This window comes from Rana temporaria, chromosome 5 (assembly GCF_905171775.1).
Source record: "Rana temporaria chromosome 5, aRanTem1.1, whole genome shotgun sequence".
Lineage (NCBI taxonomy): Eukaryota > Metazoa > Chordata > Amphibia > Anura > Ranidae > Rana > Rana temporaria.
This window is the reverse complement of record NC_053493.1, coordinates 365,739,141-365,761,925: the sequence shown is the minus strand read 5'-3', so window position 1 is coordinate 365,761,925 and position 22,785 is coordinate 365,739,141. Positions and strand designations below refer to the sequence as shown.

At 39.9% G+C, this 22,785-nt stretch overlaps 1 protein-coding gene across 1 annotated transcript in view; it reads right to left on the bottom strand.

Moving 5' to 3' along the window:
* VPS13B (vacuolar protein sorting 13 homolog B) overlaps positions 1 to 22,785 on the bottom strand; it is a 1,252,356-nt gene that overhangs the window by 592,773 nt on the left and 636,798 nt on the right. The window contains 1 exon segment of the mRNA XM_040354774.1: positions 8,022 to 8,242. Coding sequence (XP_040210708.1) covers positions 8,022 to 8,242 — 221 coding nt within the window.

Here is a 22,785-nt window from a genome sequence, read left to right as displayed (position 1 = left end):
GCTATTCAGCTAGTACCAAGAGACATATAATACATACAAATGGATATAATCAGAAGCTTTGTCTGCAGATGCCATCCAACCAACCCCCCCCCCCTATCAAATTTGGCCAGGCCCCTCTACTTAAATACATAGCTTTGTACAAAGGGACTGCTTTATTAACCAGTGATTTCCAAGATACGAAAGTTGGAGCAGAAGACCTCTTTAAAGACATAATAATCAGTTTCTTGGAGCAGAACAATAAGAGAGCGAGAAGAGTGTGTATAGCCCTAGTGGTAGCCAGAGGTTCAACTATGTGGAACAACCCTACTTCAACTGAAAGGGGGATCAAGATGGAGGTGACGACTGGATACATGCCACAATTTCTTGCCAGAAGGGCTTAATGTTAGGACATTCCCAAAAGATGTGCATAAAATTTGCAAGAGGTGCAGAGCATCTCCAGCATAGAGAGGGTTGGTCTATAAATATCCTAGCTAGCCTAGCGAGGGCAAGGTGGATTTTATGTAAAAAAATTGTAATGTATCAAACAGTCTGGTGGAGGCTAGGCACTTAAATGGGGCCTCTCAGATGTCACTTCAATGACCAGGAAGCTGCGGCCCACCAGGCTAGTCTGCAAGGCTCCATCAATTGAACTATTACATAATATACTGTATGTTGTCCAACCTACCGGGTCAGGATAGTCTAAAAAAGTGTTAAGTTTGGATTTCTCCACAGTGGCAGGTTGGGAGATAGCCGACCAGAACAAGATGGCGTAAACTTTTGTGCCACAGACCATGCTTTTATAACTGAACACTAGTGTTGAGCAGAATACGCCATATTCGATTTTGCGATATATCACGAATATATAGCCGAATATTCGAGAAATATTCGCTAAATTCGAATATTCGTGATATTTTATCGAAATGAAATGTTTGCGAAAACTGCGGTAGGAGCACTCTGATTGGCTCAGAATATTCGTGATATTTCATCGAAATTTCGCAAAATGCGAATGCGATATTTATTGCGGAATTTCGACAACTGTGGTAGGAGAACTCTGATTGGCTCTGATGCAAAAGAAGGGCGGAGAAAATAATCGCGCGATATTCCGATTGCCGAATAATCGCATTGCGATTTTTCGGCAAGATAAAATGAACGCTTCAGCTACTCGGCCCAAGGTCTCTAATCATACCAGCAATGCTTTTAGACGTCGATGGAGATCTCTAGGATGTGATCTGTTCTAAAAATAAAATTGAAAAAATTCGAATATTCGGAATAGCGAATATTCACCGCGAAATTCGAAATATATCGCGAATACTCGAATATGCCATATTCGAGCCGAATATTCACAATACGAATATTCGTGAGCAACACTACTGAACACACAGAAGAGGTAAGTGAGTAGGTGGATTTCAAATCCCTGTACATTAAGTGGGAGAGAGCCTCATATGAACCCACAAAGGCAGCCTCCAAGCATACAGAGGCATCATCCAAGGGAGTAGTCATCCAGCGGTGAGCAACCCTCAATTGGTCAGCAAGGAAATGTTTATACCCCCCCCCCCCCAAGGCTGCTGAAGTATGACCAATTTAAGGCAATGTGTCCCCCGTTGCCATAAATAGGACAAGAGCAAACTCAATTGATTAAAAAGTTGATTTTAGGATCCACACCGGGGAGTTTCTAAGGACATACAAAAATAAAGGCAACATTTTCATCTTCATCAATCAAATGTATCTTACCAATGAGTGACAGTGGAAGATGTTTCCAGGTATTTAGCTTCCGAATTAGAGTAGCAAACAGTGGGGAAATGTTAAGGCCTATGTAGTCTATCACTGAGTTTGTTATTATTAATCCCAAAAATGTAATTTGTGTAACCCACTAAAAGGGATTATTGGGGTCAGCCTGTCCAGACATGGGATGGGAGCGTAAAGGAAGGATTTTGGACTTGGTCAAATTAACCTTGAGACCAGAGACTACTGAAAACCGTTCTAAAAGCAAGAGAACAGCCTGTAAGGAGGGTCCTGTGCCTCATACCAAAAGTACCAGGTCATCCGTATATAGGGCCTAAATTTCAGTCAGAGTACTCATGCTGATCCATAACCATCATGAATAGCTCTGGCGAAAGGGGGCACCCCTGCCTGGTGCCTATGTTCACTGGAAAGACATCTAACACTCTACCATTTATTTGGTTTCGAACCCTATCCTTGAAATTAAGCAGGCGGACCAGAAAAATGCGTGGCATCAATCCAGGAGGTCTCGGGCCAGTAGGCACCCTATGCACATGTTCTATATATACAGGAGACAGCTGTTGCAAGCCCAATAGTTGCTTGAATAAGGCCTCGGCAAATACCAGAGGGCTGGAGCCTTCTGCACCCTCCAGAAGCCCGACCACCCGGACATTATTGCGACAGACAATTTTCAGCATCCTCCAAATGAGCCATGAGGACTTTGACCTTTTGCTGGAGATCATCTAGTGTCTAAACAGTGGAGGCCGAGATGCAATGCTCTGCATCTGTAAGGCAGCCTCTAAATTTGATCATATCCTCGGGAGGTGTAGAAGGCTGCTATCTTGTTGGACTTATGTTTGGGGTAAACCGGTGCAGCTCCCCAAGAGAAAGGGAGATGTTTTCTGAACAGGGTGGCTAGTAAGAGTTCAATATTTAGGCCGATTGCCTAGATAGATTGCAGGAGCTACAGCAGGAAATGTCTCGTCACTCTCACATCCCAGCTATGCTCCCCTGCCTGGCATTCTTAGTCCAGCACTATGAGCTTAGTCTCTTGTTTTTCCATTCAAATATTCTTGTTTTAAAGAATAATGGAAGTTTAACCACTACAGGGCACTTATACACCTTCCCGCCCAGACCAATTTTTAGCTTTCAGCGCTGTTGCACTTTGAATGACAATTGCACGGTCATGCTACACTGTACCCAAACTACATTTTTATCATTTTGTACCCACAAATAGAGCTTTCTTTTGGTGATATTTGATCACCTCTAGGATATTTATTTTCTGCAAAAAAAATTTTTTTTTTTTTGTTATAAAACATTGTAAATAAGTATGTTTTCTCCTTTACTGACGGGCACTGATAAGGCGGCACTGATGGGCACCAATGAGGTGGCATTGATGGGCACTAATATGCGGCACTGATGGGCGGCACGAATGGGCACTGATAGGCGGCACGGATAGGCAGCATGGATGGGCTTGGATAGGCGGCACGCATGGGCACGGATAGGTGGCACAGATGGGCACAGATAGGCAGCACGGCTGGGCACAGATAGGCGGCACGGACGGGCACTGATAGGCGGCATGGATAGGCACTGATAGGTGGCATGGATGGGCATAGATGGGCACTATTGTGTGTTGTACTAATGGATGCCAATCAGTGCCAAACAATGCTTGCCAATCAGTGATGCCCATTGTGGGCACTGATTGGCATCCATTTTTTGTGTCCTCCTCATCCCTGGTGGTCTAGGGTGGCATCCTTCTTTTTTTTTTGTGGTCTATATGGTCCAGTGGGCATCCCTGGTGGTCCAGTGGGCATCCTTGGGGGGGCTGTGCTGATGATCGATCAGCACAAACCCCCCCGTCACAGGAGCAGCCGATCGGCTCTCCTCTACTCGCGTCTGACAGACGCGAGTGAGGAAAAGCCGATTACCGGCATTTCCTATTTACATCGTGAACAGCCGTGATTGGACAAGGCTGATCACGTGGTAAAGAGTCTCCGTGAGAGACTCTTTACCTTGATCGGTGTTGCGGGGTGTCAGACTGACACCCCACAACAACGATCGCCGCGATGCGCGCCCCTGGGGGTGCGCAGCGGCTCAGAATCCTGAGGACGTCATATGACGTCCGGTCAGGATTCTACAACCACTTTGCCGACGTCAATATGTCATTGGCGGGCGGCAAGTGGTAAAGAAGCCCTTCTCATCACGAGAGCTTGGGTGTCCTCCAAAAGCATGCTCCTTTAAGCTCCAATGAGCATATTCCTGTCTCCAGATCACGTAAGAAAAAAAGCGGGCTGTGGGGTGGGAATAACTCAGCCCACAGCTCATTGAAGTAAGAATTTGGCAAGAGATAAATGAGTCTGGAGGATGTTCAAGCTTGTCTCTACTCATCACTACACTCACAGCCCAATTCAAGTTTTAGCCCCCCTACCCCCACAACCAGCATTTGCCTTCTTTTTAATCTTCATTATAGATAAAAAAAATTGCCTAATATTGAGTCCTGTCACATGACATCATGGGTCATGAACACTGCATAAATTGGTGTTCTCCGAAACTAGAAGCCATGGGTTCATAAAAATGGGTTTAATGATGCTGGACATCATTCAGTCCAGAAGAAGACAAGTGTTGCAGCAAGGAGATGTGTGTATAGCATTGGAGTTTAAAGCTCAAGTTGGGCTATAACAGATGTTTTGGAACTACATTTCCCATGATGCCCAGTTACACTGCAGAGTGCATGAGCATCATGGGAAATGTAGTTCCAAAACATCTGGGGTGCCAAGCTTCACCATCACTGGGCTATAATATATATGAGTAGTTCTCAACCTGGGTCACGTGGAACCCTAGGGTTCCTTCAGAAGTAGATATAGTTTCTGCTGTGTCTGATGGCCTCTTATTTGATGGTGTCTGCATAGTTGCAGGGGGAGCCACTTGGCACAGCCAACGGGAGGACACCAATAATCTATTTTTCCATTTGCCAAGGGGGAATCTGACTCATCTTGTCATTGTATACAATTTTTTGTTTTTTACAGTGAACTCAATTAAGTAAGTTCCTTACTTATTGTAATATCTCCTGTACAGCTGATTTTATTTGCTTTAATAATTGAATTTTAACTTACATGTTGACCATTTGCACCTGTTTTGCAAAATCCTTAACTTTTGTGTAAGTGTGCCTAGGAGAATTGATGTGGTTTTAAGAGCAAAGGGTGGACACATCAAAAATTTAGAATATGGTACTGGTAATTTGATATTTCATTTGATTTACGTTTTTTCTTGTTTAGGAGCTTTGTTGGCTATACAAAAAAAAAAAAAAATATTGCATTATTTTTGAAAGCATATTTACAAAAATGTTCACAAGTGCCCAAAACTTTTGCACAGTACTGTGCATATCTATCTATCTATCTATCTATCTACACTGCTAAAAAAAAATTAAGGAACACTGTGAAAACATATCAGATCTCAACGGATATCTATACTGATATGGACTATGTAATGTGTTAGGAATGAAAGTATGGCACATCATTTGATGGAAGTGAAAATTAACCAATTACAGAGGGCTGAATTCAAAGACACCCCCAAAATCAAAGTGAAAAAATTTGGCAGCAAGCTAGTCCATTTTGCTGAAATTTCATTGCAACAACATTATGTTTCGGTCCATCCGGTGCTGCCAGGTTGCACCTCAGTCTGTTCAGGAGCTCAGTGATGCTCTGGTCCAGATCTGGGAGGAAATACCCCAGGACACCATCCAACATTTGAGTTACAGAGGCGGTCTAGGGATAGAATTATTGCTCTCGCTCTAACTATCGCGGCGATACCTCACATGTGTGGGTCAGACACTTCCACCTGAAAAAAACATTCCTCTTTTGGAGGTTGATTCATTGTTGCCCATCTAGTGCACCTGTTGTTAATTTCAATTAACAGCAAAGCAGCTAAAACTGATCAGCTGCCTCTGTACACACCCCTCCCCCTCTGCTACTTAACTGACTAGATCAATATCCTAGGAGTTCTGATTCAAAAGTGTTCCTTTATTTTTTTTGAGCAGTGTATATATCTGTCTATCTATTTAAAAATATGTATGAGAGAGAGAGACTATGCGCCAAGCAGGCTCCAACTCCACCACAAATATTTCTATAGTCAAACAGTGGGATACAATACCAAATATTTTATCTGCTTTTAAAATATATTCATCATCAAATGTCACAGGATGACATCATATAACACAATCCATGAGCAAACAACAGTTTTGGGTGTCCCAGCCCTTTCTCAAGTTCAAATGTTTGAACTTTGAGCTTGAGAAAGGGTGCAGATGCCCAATATGGTTTCTGTATGATATACAATATTACCTTGCTACAATCAAGGATAAATATAGTTTAATTGCAAAGCAGATATTCATATATCTACCTACCTATCTAAATCAAACATTATGAATACATATGCAATTATGGATATCTTTGTTATTATTGTTCTGTACCAGTTAGTCCTGTTACATTTTTTTCTAAAACAGGTTTTTGTATCTGTCTAATGGTAACATCTTATTTCAGAAGCACACTATATATATAAAAAATCAGATGCAATGTATACGCTGCATTTCATTGTATTTTATGTGAAAATTATTATGTAATCTTAACAAAAACACACACATACTAAATGATATAATATATATATATATATATATATATATATATATATATATATATATACACAGTAGCCCTAGAATAGTGGTGAAAAACTAAGATATAAAGTCCCTTAAAAGTTTCACCTCTGCATAAGGTTGTGCCAAACACACAAATAAATAATAAAATATAAAAAGTGCAGCACAATAACATACAGTCTAATAAGCTGGTGAACTACAAGTCCCAGAAGATAAGATGACTCCACCAGTGAAGATCAACAGTATAACATTGGTATCATCAATGGGCACATAAAACATTGTGAAGGAATAGCTGTATGTTGTATCCTGTCCTGACCAGTGTGAGGAAGGACAGGATACAACATACAGCTATTCCTTCACAATGTTTGATGTCCCCATTGATGATACCGATCTGGAGGAGAAGTTTAAACTGACTTATATCTACTGCCTACCTGTTGTGTGGGACCTGCGTGCATGACTAGCTGTTAGGTAAGGGGTCCATGCTCTGAAGAAAGCATCGAATATAGATTTGAGGTAGAGGGTATGTCACCATTCACCTAATACTGTTGATCTTCACAGGTGGAGCCATCTTATCTTCTGGAACTTGTAGTTCACCAGCTTATTGGACTGTATGTTATTGTGCTGCACTTTTTATATTTTTTTATCATTTGTTATGGATGTTTGTGTTCAGCTTGCAATTTGTGGGGGGTTTATATACATTTTTGCACTGATTGCACATTCTATTATACACAAATGAATATAAAGTACAAAAAAAGATAATCATGATTGGGAAAATAATGTTTTTGGCTGTATTTTTGACCAATCATGACTGGTCAACTGTTTAAATTTTGCATAGTTTTGTTTAATTCTGGAAACACCCTCCTTCCCAACTACCCTTTAATCACCACCCTTTTCTAAATAATCACTAGGTAAATTTAAAAACTGAATTGAACAGCCTTAACTTAAATCAAAATCTGCAGTCATGTGACCCACTGGGTCCAGAGTCCTCTTTTGTATGGACAGCAGGAGGAAAGGGTCCATTTTGGGCACATGCACACCTGGCTGGTTGACAAGGACACAACCAATAGGCAGTGCAGTGACGGGGACACTTGCATGCTGCAGAAGTTACTTTTGACATAATATATCATGACAAGGAGTGCCAACAGAACTGGCTGGTGGGTATGCTTGGCTGGCAGTGGTAGATCTCTGGTCTTCAACCCCACAAGAGGCATCACAGAGGGTCACATGACATGGGGTAAAAAAAAAAAAGGTTCTGAAGTTTTTCATTTGGTGGAACAAGTGCCATTTTACTAGTGGCAGACTTTATTCAAAAGAATCATACCCTCAAGTATACATATCGTCAGAATGTAGGATTACATGCTGTTGGTGTATTTTGAAGTAGGGGGTTGTTAGAGGGGGTTGGCGCTGGTTAAGCTATTGTTTATCAGAGGACACATTTTTACCAAAACATATTTTTTTGCTTTTTACAAAAGGTGCGGTTACACTTTAAGGTACTGACTTTGATAAAACTATAGGGTTTGCTGAATAGCATTATTAACTGTTGCTTGTAAAGACAACTAGTGATAACAGATTGCAGAAGCAACCAGATGTAACATTTTGGTAGTAATGCTTAGCCGAATAAGACAATCTTGCCAGTCTACAACTTGATTAAATGAAAAAAAATAAAAAATTTACCAACCTGTGGATTGGAGCATTTTATTTCTAGAGGCTCAAGATCAACATGAAGACAGACCACAAAAGAGTGTCCAGCCTCCGGCCCAGCAGAGGGCAGTGCATTGGATGTCACAGCCAGAGTGGAGGTACAGCCCATGGATTCCACTAGGTTGAGTATGACTTGATGCTCCAGGAGAGTATAGACACTGAATAGCTGGAGGTTGATGGTCCAAGGAAATGCAACACCTGGTAGGAAAAAGGGAGGAAGCCATTATTTAATACATACACACATAAAATACAAAAAATAAAGGTCTAATCAAATTGATTTACAAAGCCACTTTTTGTTACCATGGCATGTAATAAAATATATATAATTTATGTCTCAAAGAAGGCCAGTTTGCTATCATCCTTGTATGTACTAATTTCCTAGGAGAAAAACAAGCTTTAGCTCTATCATTTCTATACAAGCCATTTTGTGATTTAAAACTCTTACTATAAATGTATTTTTTATTTGTCAATCTATTGTATGTTTTTTTTTTTATTAACAAATAAATTCTAACATTGGCAAAGCTATGGGTGTTCTGTAGATTGGTTATACAAATATGGCACTCAAAATCTACTTGTCTGCTTGTGTTAGACTGGATAACTGCTTTTCCCAAAAACCAGCAATGGATGCGAGTTAAAACTGTGGAGATACTACCCCAGGATACTACATGCAGTTTTTTTTATAGGCAAATGCTTCACTTTTTTGCAATTCCATTCCCCCCTCATTTTGGAATATTTTTTTCCATACCACTTTTATTTTCTTTGTGACTTCCATCCCACGGCAAGGTACATCACTTCTGCGGATTTATCCAAGTCCTCCTCCTTCCCCCCCGTCGCCTTCTGGGACTTGAGTGTGTCCCAGAAGACTACGGGACCATTCAGAAAAGGCAGTGCGACTGGCGAATGCACAGTAGAAAACAGGCTGTGAAGCTGCAAGGTTTCACTTCCTGTTTCTCATAGTAAGGATGCTGGCGCCTGCACCCAGAGCCGAAGGACGGGTTGGCTTTAGGTTCTGACATTGCAGGCTCCTAAGACAGGCAAGTGTTCTCATATTAAAAGTTGGCAGCTACATTATTTGTTAACTGTGCACCCTGTGCTAACAGCATTGTCCCTTTTGGAAATGGGTGTTCCTAATATACTTCCCATGTGTCCATCAGTGGCTCTTCTGCGTGGCGTATCCCTAAAGACAGCCTGGGTGCCAAGGGATTTACCAGATGTAGGCCAATATGGTATAATCCGAACTACATTAAACTGGTTAAACTAGAAAGGTTTTATGACTGGCGAATGTAAGGCATAACATTTCTGTCTCACCTGTACTCTGGACAGATACTGAAATCTTTTGCCCACACTTGTTGCTTGTGGGATATTTGATAGGGCACATAAATGCCTGCCCAGTGCCCAACAACCTGCCTTATTGTGAACAAGATCATGAAATGACACTTGTGCTGATATATGAAAAAACAGAGCAAGTAAGTTGTAGCAACCAGAGTTTTTTTTTTTTTTTTTTATATGCACAGTTTTCATAAAACTGGCCCAATGTATGTCTTGTGTTTTAGACGAGTAGGGGATAATAGTTAATGCAAAGAATGGAGAATATGAGGGTTAATATACGTTTAACAGAGCAGGTAATTATAACGGGTGTATTTAAAGGTTTAGAGCATGGGTGCTCAACATGTGACCCTCCAGCTCTTGTGGAACTACAAGTCCCATGATGCATTGCAAGGTTGACAGTTATAAGCATGACTCCCAAAGGCAGAGGCATGATGGGACTTGTAGTTCCGCAACAGCTGGAGGGCCACAGGTTGAGCACCTATGGTTTAGAGGGTCATGCAATAGAGCAGAAAGCATTTCAAGATCTATACACAGCTTTAGGCATTGAGATGATGTCTAGATATCAGTATTCTGTAATGAGGTAACACAAATTGAACTTGGCAAGGCAGATATCAAGCATTTGCATATCAAATGTTTTCTGCATGCATGTTTTTAATCCATAGGAGCTAGAACCACTAAAACTCAAGTTTTCACTTCAAACACTGGACATGTCACATCACCCTATACTCCAGAAACCAGCCAAAATCTTTGTTGGGTGTCAAGTTTATAAAGCTATTTTGTTAGAGGGGGAGCTCCCATCACAATCTATAGCAGACTTTATTTTACATAAGCGCAAGCAAACAATTTCTAATATTTGAAAAACATCCATACAGAGACAAGTTTATGTTAGCAATCATTCCCTCTCATTATACAGTAAAAGGGGATTCTGGCTCACTTAAGGTTGCTTTCATACAGTATTTAAGCGCCAGAACTGTAGCCAGAATGTGATATAGGATAAAGTAAAGATATGTGATCCATTGCTGTTATCTGTAGAACTAAAATTGTCCCTGGTTGGTACAATCCACAATTTGCTCCATTTCACCTTCCCTGTTTGGCTGCTTAAGATGCAATAATGCTATAAAAGTCACTTCTATTGATTAATTACTGCCGTGATTTTATAGACTTAGGTATATTTTTAAAAGCTATCTAAATTCTAATATATCCTAATTTCTTTTGAGAAATGTAAAAGTGAAATGAGATGTTGAAGATGTACACAAGACTTTACTTGCATTTTTGGTCCCAAAATACTACATTACTGGCTGTATGTGGTACATTTTGAGGCCAAAATTACTACGCTCCAAGCGAAAACTGTAACAACCACATATCTATTAAATCTGGTTAAAAGACTGGGTACTACATTGGCTTCTAATCATATCAAAATTTAATTTTCAAATAAAAATGCTAAACCTCCTACTGTAAACTACTGTAAGACTCTGATAAATTCTACGGTTGTATAAAATTCCATATGTATCAAGAGACCTATAAATTAAAGAAAAAAAAAAAAAGATAGATGGCTGACACCCCTACCAATGTAGATAAAACCTACAGGTTCAAAATGCACTATTCAACCTATAGGATGACAATTAAGTATTTAGGTATTCTTTACAAGCAGTACAGTGCCTGCCATTACAGAGGTCAGCAGGGGCTTGTTAAGCATATGTACAAATTAAATGTCATTATAGTTTACTTTTAAAAGGTTGGATACATTCATAAGAAAAAACCCCTTGCATGTAGTACGAAAAAAAGAGGCACAAACAAAAATACATGTGGCTCAGATTGACAAAAGCAGTCACAGTTTTTGGGGCCCTGAAGCATGCTATTCACAATAAGCACAGAGTCAAAAAGAGACTGCAGTGCTAAACGTGTAGCAGCTGGAGGGTATGATATGGTAGCTGGTAAATGTGGTTTACAGGCTGCGAGGGTACTGAGGCTATGTATATAAAATCATATAGATTTCAGTTATTCTGTTAAGAGAAGTGAAAATTCTATATAATAACATTTCCTCAAATGTTTATTCCAGCAAAGAAAAACAACGTCATTACGGAACAGAATTGCATGTTATAGATTTAAAACACAGAGGTCTCTAAGGTTTTCCCTAATGAAGATAGATGATTTTTTCTTTTTCCTCTGACTAACACAAAAAGGCAACAGTGGGTAAGATATTCTTTGGTGACCTGAGAAAGTACATCCAGAAATAATATTTAGTGTTCACGTTCTTCTTCCAGTCATCTGTGCCGTGTTGCACTTTTTATGAAATGAAAACTAACTTTTTTTTTTATTTGTACGGCATACTTTTACTAATACGGCCAGTAATTAGAGAAAAAGTCTAAAATGTCTGATAGAAAAATGTAGCCGAAGACTATCGGTATTGAAAATGCACATGTAACAAATCTTATTGCAATTTTAAGAACCCGCATAAGTATTCTCCTATCCAGACCTTCAACATTTTGTGGCTTTATAACCTAGAATTAACTAGATTTTTTTCTTATTTGCTCCAGCACTGTCATGTTTAAAGTGGACTGTAGGTAAACAGCAGTTAATTGTATTGTAAATACTTTGTGAAAAATATACAGAATTTATTTTCAATTAATTATCAACTAATTTGTGTAGATTAGTATTACTGAAATCCATTAAAGTGATACTATAGGTTCAAGTTTAAAAAATAAATAAAACAACAAACATATCATACTTACCCATCCACTGTGCAGTTAGTTTTGCACAGAGTGGCCCCCGATCATCCTCTTCTGGGGTCCCAAGGCGGCTCTCGCAGCTCCTCCCCACAATAGATATCCCCATCTGGGAAGCTCTCTCCTGAGGGGGGTACCTTGGGGGCGCGCTTCTGTGTCATACACTCGGCGCTCATAGCCGCCGAGTGTATGACTCAGCCCCGCCCCTGGCAGCCACGTCATTGGATTTGATTGACAGCAGAGGGAGATGATGGCTTTGCTGTTATCAATCTATCCAATAAAGAGCCAAGACGACGCGGGGGGAACGATGTGGGATCGCGTCCACGGAAGTTTGGGGCTCAGGTAAGTAAAACAGGGGGGGCCGGATAGTGCAAGGTGTTTTTTCACCTTAATGCATATGATGCAATAAGGTGAAGAAATTCGAGCCCTTACAACCAACCCCTTTAAGACTTAGAAGGCCAGACATTCATGAACACACATGAATTATGAACAGCATGGCAGCGACCTAACCCTCTTGCCTTGCAATTCCGGGGCTCAAGCTTAAAGGGGTTGTAAAGGCTTGTTTTTTGTTTTCTAAATGGGTTCCTTTAAGCTTGTGCATTGTTGGTTCACTTACCTTGTCCTTCAATTTCCCTTCTAAATGTTTTTTTTCTTTTTTTTCTTTATCTGAATTTCTCACTTCCTGTTCCTTCTCAGTAAGCTGTTCTAAATGACTTTCCACCGCTCGGATGATGGTGGAAAGCTTACTGAGGAGAAACAGGAGGTGAGAAATTCAAACAAAGGAAAAAAAAAACATTTAGAAGGGAAATCGAAGGAAAAGGTAAGTGAACCAACAATGCACTAGCTTAAAGGAACCTATTTAGAAAATAAAAGACAAACCTTTACAACCCCTTTAAATTAATTCCCACCAAGGACAACATATTTATTGTGTATAAATGTGTTTCCTCTTCAAGCTTAATTTCTGTCTCAAATTACAAAAACATACTGGTAGGTTAACAGAATTCCATCCAATGTAGCAGGCACAATTGAATATAGATAGAAGTGATTAATAAATGGTATAAAGAAAGGGCAGGTGTGTGTGTGTGTGTGTGTGTGTGTGTGTGTGTGGGGGGGGGGGGGGTAAACCAGCTATATGTCAGGAGGTCATCAACCCAAAATCATAATTGCAACAAAAAAAAATAACAAAATAAGGTAGTTGAACGATGACCCCCCGATAGTTCATTTATGAATGCAGATTAAAACTATGAAAGTCAAATCACATAAGGGCAACATGTAGCCCAGAATATACAAAATCACATGCATATATCAATCAGACCATAGAAATTGCCAATTTGTTGCACGTCCAAAACTGCTTCTTCAGGGCTTTAATCCAGGGGTAGCCAACCTCGGCAATCCAACTGTGGTTTAACTACAAGTCCCATGAGACATTGCAAGACCCTGACAATCACAAGCATGACTCTTAGAGGCAGAGACATGATGGGATTTGTAGTTTCACCACAGCTGGAGGGCCGAGGTTGCCAACCCCTTGCTTTAATCTCTCAGAATCTGACTGAAGGTCTGGTAGTAATAAACATATACAATAAATATACCATTCAGATAAATCAACAAAAACATATCAGTATATATTCATATCAGATCCCCTGTCCCATGGAGGAGGAGGGGGAATAAAGACGTTGATAACATTGCCTCAAATTGCCATCAAATCCATTTAGATGATGGGGAGAAAAAAGTGAAGGAACCAATTAAATGTAGAATCCAATGAGAGCAAGGAAGAACTAATGTAAGTATTGGAATTAGAAATAAATACAGTGCATACTGTATGTGTGTAAGGTAAGTGATGTTTATAATTCCCAGTGAGATCCAAGTGAATTTACCAACACCTTTTGTAAATATTCCGCTCTATAAATTGAACACTTGATTGGGCAGAGCCCTCACTGCTACTTATATTTATGTTTGTTGTTTTCTTATATATGAATGAATGAATGAATGAATGACTTGAATAGCGCAACTTATGCGAACTGAATCGCCTCTGGGCGCTTTTTCCAGCCAGAGTCTGCTTGGCTGGTGCGGTCATTTTACCCCATAGGATCGTGACACGCTTGGGACACACAGTCATACACACAGATATACATATATATATGCTTTGTATGCAAGTGTTCTACTCATTGCTTCAATTGTTTTTGAATATTTATATTATCTACCCTATGGCACTATGTCATTGGACATCTGTGTGTTAAAAAAATAGTGATACTACTTCCACTTCAAATATATTAAGCTATAAAAAAACACGTGAAACCCTTTAATATGTTTTTTATGAATTTATTAGAAAAACAAAAGGAAAAAAAAAACTCAGGGAAGCATTTTGGCACTTCATTGTGCTTTTCTGTGTTTGCACATGCACATATATTTACTTATCTACTATACTAGCTGAATACCCGGTGTTGCCCGGTCTTCCTATCTTAACCTTTTGGGGAGGAAAATCATAGTAATATAAATATACCCATCTTTTATATAAGGGTGTAGGTAAGGGTTAATTTAACTGTCATATATCTTTATTTGGCATATAAGTAATATGTGTACCAGGTATTATTGAAATATCTCCAGGCGTACAGAAGTTATGTGGGAACATACATTTCCCATTGATTTGCATGGGACTTTAAACAAAAACCCCGACCCTCACACATGGGGGTAGTTAAGGGATAAATTAACTATCCTATAGTTTAAGTGGACATATAAGTAACATGTGACCAAGTGTTATCGAAATATCTATAGCCGTTTGGAAGTTATGAAGTAACATGTATTTCCCATAGAGTTGAATGGGACTTTAAAGGAAAACCCCGACCATGGCAAATGGGGGTGGGTAAGGGTTAAACCACCTATCCTATGTTTGTTGCTGACATATAAGTAACATGTCTGGCAAGTTTCATGTTAATATCTTTAGCCGTTTGGACGTGATGCTGGAACATACATACATACACACACACACACACACACACGTTGAGTTTTATATATATAGATTGTGTAAATCCACCTGTTACTTAGAACAAATCTGTATTTCTATGGCACATTGTGACTGAACACAGGCTGGCAATATTTTCAATTAGCATAACAAAGGCAGATGGGGGAAAAACATGCAGACACACATAGAACTTTGACAAATGAACAGAACACAGCACAAATGTTAGTAATGGGAAGAATAGTTTCCAGTGATACAGTGCTGTGTATAGTCTGTACTCAAATGAATTCCCCAAGTAACTGGTAATTTCTCAGTAGAAGCCCATGTCACCAGAATGGAACGCTATGGCTGGATAATGGTTTCTCGCTGTAATATGAATAAAGAAGAAGAGAGGGGATTTTATAGTAAATAAAGAAGCAGGGATGTTTATTATCAAAGCAAAGAGCTGTGCAGCAATGACTTTCCATCCAAGTGACATGGTGTCTGTTCTAACAGATGGCTGGAAAGAAAACACAGTGAGACCAGCAGATATGTTTTAAACTAGACATCCTCCCATTATAATTAATGATCATATCATTATTCAGATGCGTCATGACCGTTGGCATAGAGTACCGTACAGCTCTATTCACTTGAGTAATTTTTCCTTATTTTTTTTTTTACTTTAACACATTTTGTGCTCTGTTTTTAATGATACGTGTGACAAAAATGCATAGTTGTTTCCTTATTTGTCTTTAAGAATGGGTGCGCAAAACTTGATCGCAAGAAATGTTAATTGAAGCACCAGTGTGCTATGCCAAAAGAAGCACACTTACAGTAGGTGCCTGCACATCGGGTCCCCAGTGAAAGATTTTGTTTTTTACAACTCCTGTTCTGGAGACAAGTAGTTCTTATGAAAGGAAGTTATTTCTCTTGGCAAATAATTGTGTCTATGATAAGTTTCAAAGGCGCAAACTTTACATCACATGACTTCAAGTTTGGGCTGGATACCTAGGGTCCACTAGAGGAATTCTGAGTGGGGACCCATCTCATAGCAGTGTGCAAAATACTTTATTGCAAATAGTAGGTGTAGATTACCGAGTCAATATGGAAATATTGCTGTTAGGAGCATGTTATTATGACACCCCTATGGGTGTCTTACTGGACTTCCACGTTCAAAGTGTCGGGATCGTGCATATATAATAATTACTTTTCCCAGTAATTTTTAAAGTCTTTCTCTTTTTTATTGTATTTAAACCTAATGGTTTCTAATTTTAATCTTCCCTTGTGGACACTTGCTCATGGCACAGGCCAGCCGATGCCTGCTCCGGCTCAACTCCCCTGATTGTCCCTTCTCTGTCCCGTCTGTTTAATTCAGCGGAGACTAACACAAGAGAGGAGACTCAGGGAAAATGGCGCCGGCGCGGCACTCGCCAATACATGGCGTGGACTTCAACAAAATGGCCGCTACTAGTCCTATCACTCAGACGTTATTTAAACAGGACCCAGTACTCTAGTTAACCATCCCCTGATGAAGTCACGTGATGTGACGAATACGCGTCGGGAACACAGAGTACACACCAGGAGCAGTACCTGACGGACGGTGGACGAGCGCGGTGTTCGTGGCTACGGGACCGCCTTTAGACTGCCCCATGTGAGTCTTTTATCCTAAATTTCTTTGTTTTAATAAATTTATTTGCCTGGTTTACGCGATGTGCCCCCTCTCTCCTTTCATCTCTGCCTACTTATCTCATCATGAGCGGACGGCTCCATTCGATGCTGAGAGGTAATTGGCAGTAGTAAGAAGATTGGGATACGAGTTCGGCGCTCGTGGAGATAGGCACACGCCCCTTATACCTCATTGTAAGTTGTGTAAGTGGACAATTAGCCACCCCTTACTGTGGATACTTTGTCTCTTTGTTGCTTGCAAGAAGATAAAGCAACAACATCTATATCGCTGTCTTTACATGTATGCACCACGATCGAGACAGGCAAATATCCATTTAACAGCCAGCTGGTATAGTGACTGATCTGGGTCTGTATGTGAGTAGAGAGGTAAGCCATTTGATTCACTATTGGTGAAGGGTGCACGATGTGTGGACCTACCTGATCACACTCCTTGATTCACTTGAGTTTGGCATTCCCTATACTCAAACACTTATTCACCTACCAGTTATTTTTTATTTTGTCTGTTTTTTTGGATTGCTCTCCAATATTGCTTATAAGACTTCACCGTTTTTTCGAGTCTTGTTCATTTTATATATGTTCACTTTCACCATTCACCTCAAGAGTTTATTTGTTTGAAGTGTTCACTTATCATTCATATTCTGAAGACTTTTTTATGTGTTTTTTGCCACACAATTTAGGCCAGACCACACCTATTTATTTTCCATTGTGGGTCACTTCCACTGTGTCTATACACCCATTATCCCACTGGTCCACGGATTTCCGTCCACTCACCCCTTCCCTTGTCCCTTCCCCAGTCCAGGTTTCTTACAGCGCAGACACTTTCACATTTTACACATTACCATTTTTTTGTCTTGAGAGGACAACACCCCTGTTGTTTGCTGCAGTATTCATGTCCACCCAACCCACTGCCACCCTTCTGGCCCACTCCTCCTCACCCATATCCCATACAGCGCAGGAGTCTACCTAATACATTTATGACAGGCATACTACACATTATGCAATGCCAACATGATACATTATAGCATGATAACATAGCACATCTAGGTTGAATTACAGAATGTGTGGGGCATGTTTACTTGGCAGGAGAACTTTCATTTAGCTTAGTAAATGCAGTAAATGCATAGAATACTCGATCACCTTCAAGAAAAATCGAAAAATATTTTTTTTTTTGCTTGCACATGATTGGAGAAAGGAAGTCAGCAACACTTCACCTTTTTTACTAAGCTAAGGAAACATTCCCTTGCAAAGAGAAAATTAACTTTGCTTAGTGAACAGACATGTGCTACAAAGTGAAGCCATCCCTTTATTGGTGAGCTGATTGGAGTGCATGAATGCAATGACTGTTGCCTTCATTCTGTTCAATTGGTGGAATAATTGAAATAAAAGGACACATATGCTATATATCTTTGAGAATATAGTTGTTTTGATGGAAAGGAACTGATTAAATTGACTAAAGTGGTGATAATGGCAAGGCAATCCTTAATGCATAAATCATTACTAAACTTCAAAGCTGTACAGTATATGTTGTATTTTAGTCCAGTTCATAAAAGGCTTTCTCCTGAAATCTACACTATTTTATGTATTATCTTTTTGGATGACCTTAGCTGACAAACCACAAACAAAGAAAACTGTCCAGGTAACACAGTTCAATAAAAAAACAAATAAAAATAAATCTTTATTTATAGAGATCCTAAGTCAGGACAAAAATACTAGTAACTTACTGTACACAATATCAGTTTATGGCCCTGTTATATCTCTGATACTATCCATTATGTTATCTGCATGATTTTAAGAAATATGATATTAAACATCAACTTGCTCATAATGTAACATACCGTATTTGCCGGCGTATAAGACGACTGGGCATATAAGACGACCTCCTAATTTTCCAGAAAAAAAATTGGTTTTAGGATATACTCGCCGTATAAGACTACCCCCTTCCTACTAGTCTTTCTGGAAGCTAAGGGGTAGCCAGAACAACCGCTGACAGGAACAACCGCTGACAGAAACAGGCTTTTTTCAGATCTCACTGTGCCATTACATTACATGCCTCATTGTGCCATTACATTACATGCCTCCACTGTGCCACCACATGCCTCCACTGTGCCACCACATGCCTCCACTGTGCCACCACATGCCTCCACTGTGCCGACCAAGACGATCTCCCTACCTTACTTTCTTTTCAGATTTCGGCTTCCAGGCTGCAGGCATCGATGATTCAAAAGCCGGGTCTCCTCCTCAGGCTGTTCCGTGATAGGTGGAACACTAATTTTCCCAGCAGGGCCTCTGTTCAGTGTTCCGCCAATCACGGATGTCCTCTCGTCCGAGGATGAGAAGGCATCCGTGATTGGCGGAACACTGAACAGAGGCCCTGCTGGGAAAATGAGTGTTCCGCCAATCGCGGAACAGTCTGAGGAGGAGGCGCAGCTTTTAAATCATGGATGCCCGCAGCCTGACGGAGACAGGTACCGGCGTATAAGACAACCTCCGACTTTGGATGCATTTTTTTGCATCCAAAAGGTCGTCTTATACGCCGGAAAATACGGTAGGTATGTTCTCTCTATCTGTATACCACAATAGAATGCTCAGTGCCTGAGAAACCTATTGCTAAGCTGGGGTACCACCATTGAGGAAGATATGCCAATGCAAACATAAGAAGGCAAGAGGCACTTGGAAAAAGAAACACTGGAAGGGCAATAAATAGCAAATTCATGAATGAACATTGACAACAAGGTGAACATAAAAAAACAAACAAAAAAAAACTTTCTCTATTGAAAGAAAAAACGAGGCATAAAATGTTTCATAGCATGACCCACACTAACACATTTCAGTCCAGAAACAATACCCTTTTCATAGCCATAGAAATAGCAAATGACCTATGATTAATAATTTTGATAGGACTATCTACCATGTGCAGGCATGCCAAACTGGCCCCTTTGCGCCTTCTTTGTGGCCCCCAGCAGTCGAAGGATAAATAATACTCTCCCAGCTGCTCTTTAGTTAATATGCTGCACTTCTGTAAATCATTGTTTTTAGCTAAATACTTCAGGAAAAGTTTCTGGCCCCTTTCTCGGAGATTAAATATGGCAAGTTGGAATGTTTACTATATAGTTATAGCAGTGATAAACCCAAAATAGCTGATTAATCCCTAGGGCCGCGTACACACGGTCGATCCATGCGATGAGAATGGTCCGACGGACCGTTTTCATCAGTTCACCGCTGAAGCGGCCTGATGGTCTGATGTTCGTACACACCATCAGTTCAAAATCTGATGGGGTCAGAACGCGGTGACGTAAAACACACGACGTGCTGAAAAAAAACGAAGTCCAATGCTTCCAAGCATGCATCGACTTGATTCTGAGCATGCGCGGGTTTTGAACCGATGCTTTTGTGTACTAACCATCGGTTTGGACCTATCTGTCAGCGGTCCATCGGTTCGATTTTAAAGCAAGTTCTCAAATTTTTGTCCGAAGGACAAAAGACCGATGGGGCGTACACACAGGCGGTTTGGACCGATCAAACTGAACATGAAACATCTTTGTCAGATAGCTGCACTTACCAAACACTTAAAGGGGAGGTTCACCCTATAACAAATTTCTAACACTACATCCAGCCCAGTTCTGCATATAAAATGACATGCTAAACGACGGCGCACACAGCGCGTCACGACTTCCCGAAGGAAGCTCGGGTCGGCTCGGCTCTATTCGGCGCCGGTGCGGGATTACCTACCCGGAAGCCGCGGTGAATTCTAAGGCTAAAAAAAAAAAAGGTCAGTGTCATTTTATATGCAGAACTGGGCTGGATGTAGTGTTAGAATTTTTTATAAGGTGAACCTCCACTTTAAAATCCATGCATGTATGGATTCCTCTTACAACACACATTGGGGCTAGGAAATGACAGTACTAATTTTTGACCGCCTTAAACACTTCTATTAAGTCTACTGCCAAAGCTTTCCTCATGCAGTATTGCAATACAACTGCATTTTCTATGTACTGCAGAGGCAGCTCAATGTTGCTCCTCCAGTGCAATGAAGATACCCCAAAACAGGAATCGTGCTACTGGATAGATCACCACGTAACAATAAAGGTAAAGAAAGCAGCATTGCATTTTTGTTTTTGGGTTTAATAGGGCTTTAGGTTCTAGAGAGACATTCTTTTCCTTAAATTAATTAGGTGTGGACCTTAGTAGACATAATGTAGCCAGCCCCCTTGAAGATGGAGTCCTCTCAATTCGGCCCACTGTTTCATAGAAGTTTGACATGCCTGATTTGTATTTGTATGTTTATCTGTCTTTTGTACGTGTGTGTACAATATATCTATTTGAAAATACATACAGAGTTACAATGACAATCCCCATGATGGTATTCAACTCAATTTTTGTAATGCTGGACATACCCTCCACGGAAAATCGTCCGAACGAACTTTCAAAAAACAAACGTTCGGTCATGAGTGCAAACGATAATGCCATCATGTAATGACCGATAAAATGTTCAGTGGACATAAACAAAAAAAAATTGTTTTTTTTTTTTACATATACCTATTGCAGAAAGTTCGGATGGGAAACACATTGACTTTCTGATTTATCGTTCGTTAGAAAATTTCCAAATGTGCCCTTCGTTTTTTCGGCTCAAAAACGTCCCAACGATTATAGATTTTGTACCCATTAACGGGCCGAAAAAGGAAAGAACTGTCTGAACGACCGAATTTCGGACAAATTTTCGTATAGTGTATGGCCAGTATACGTTTCTGTAATACATACTGTATTTCATCAACAACTGCAAAAACCAACAATTTTTTTAAGAACGTGAAATAGGAATTACAAAACTTAATTTTTTTTAATAATTTCCGAAGAAAAAAAAAATACTATTCACTTAATAAATGTAAAATGAGCTTGGTTAATAAAATGAAGCAATTTTCACTTTAACCACTAGACAACTGGGCACTTAAACCCCCTTAATAACCAGATGAATTTTCAGCTTTCGGTGCTCTCACATTTTGAATGACAATTATTCAGTCATACAACACTGTACCCAAATTAAATTTGTATCCTTTTTTTCACACAACTAGAGCTTTCTTTTGGTGGTATTTGATCACCTCTGTTTTTTTTTATTTTTTGTGCTATAAATGAAAAAAAGACCGAAAATGTTGTGAAAAAATGCATTGTTCTTCGTTTGTTATAAAATGTAAAAAAAATGTAATTTTTCTTCAAAAATGTTGACCAAAATGTATACTGCTACATATATTTGGTAAAAATAAGTACAAGTTAGAGTATATTAGTTGGTCTATCTAATTTCTCGAGACCCTAACATGCCAGAAAAGTACTAGTACCCCACAAATGATCCCTTTTTGGAAAGAAGACATTCCAAGGTATTTAGAAAGAGGCATGGCAAGTTTCGTGCATTGTCATCTGTCATCAGGAGCAGTGATCACTGTCATGTCACTGGTAGCCCATCCCCCCACAGTTAGAACACATCCCTAGGACACACTTAACCCCTTCCTCGCCCCCTAGTGATTAACCCCTCTACTGCCAGTGTCATTTACACAGTAATTAGTGCATTTTTAGAGCACTGATCGCTGTATAAATGACAATGGTCCCAAAAATGTGTCAGAACAGTCACAATAAAAATCGCTGATCATCACCTCCACCACCATTACTAGTAAAAAAAAAAAATGAATAATAAAAATGTCATAAAAATATCCCCTATTTTGTAGACGCTATAACTTTTGTGCAAACCAATGATTATATGCGTATTGCAATTTTTTTTACCAAAAATATGTAGAAGAATACATATCGGGCTAAACTGAGGGAAATTTTTTGGGGGATATTTATTATAGCAACAAGTAAAAATAATAGGATTTTTGTACTGGCGGTAAAATCTATTTCTCTGAGTTTATGGACGGACACAGCAACCTTTGACCTTAGGGTTATATCTGCTTCCTTCCAGGAGAGTTAGGCAGAAAAAAAGCACTTTAATTGTTAACAACACTTTCCTCAGTGCAGCTCCTCCCAGGGGGCGTGGTTTCCACGGGTATAACCCACACCCTGCTCTAGCAGCCTCAGTTCGT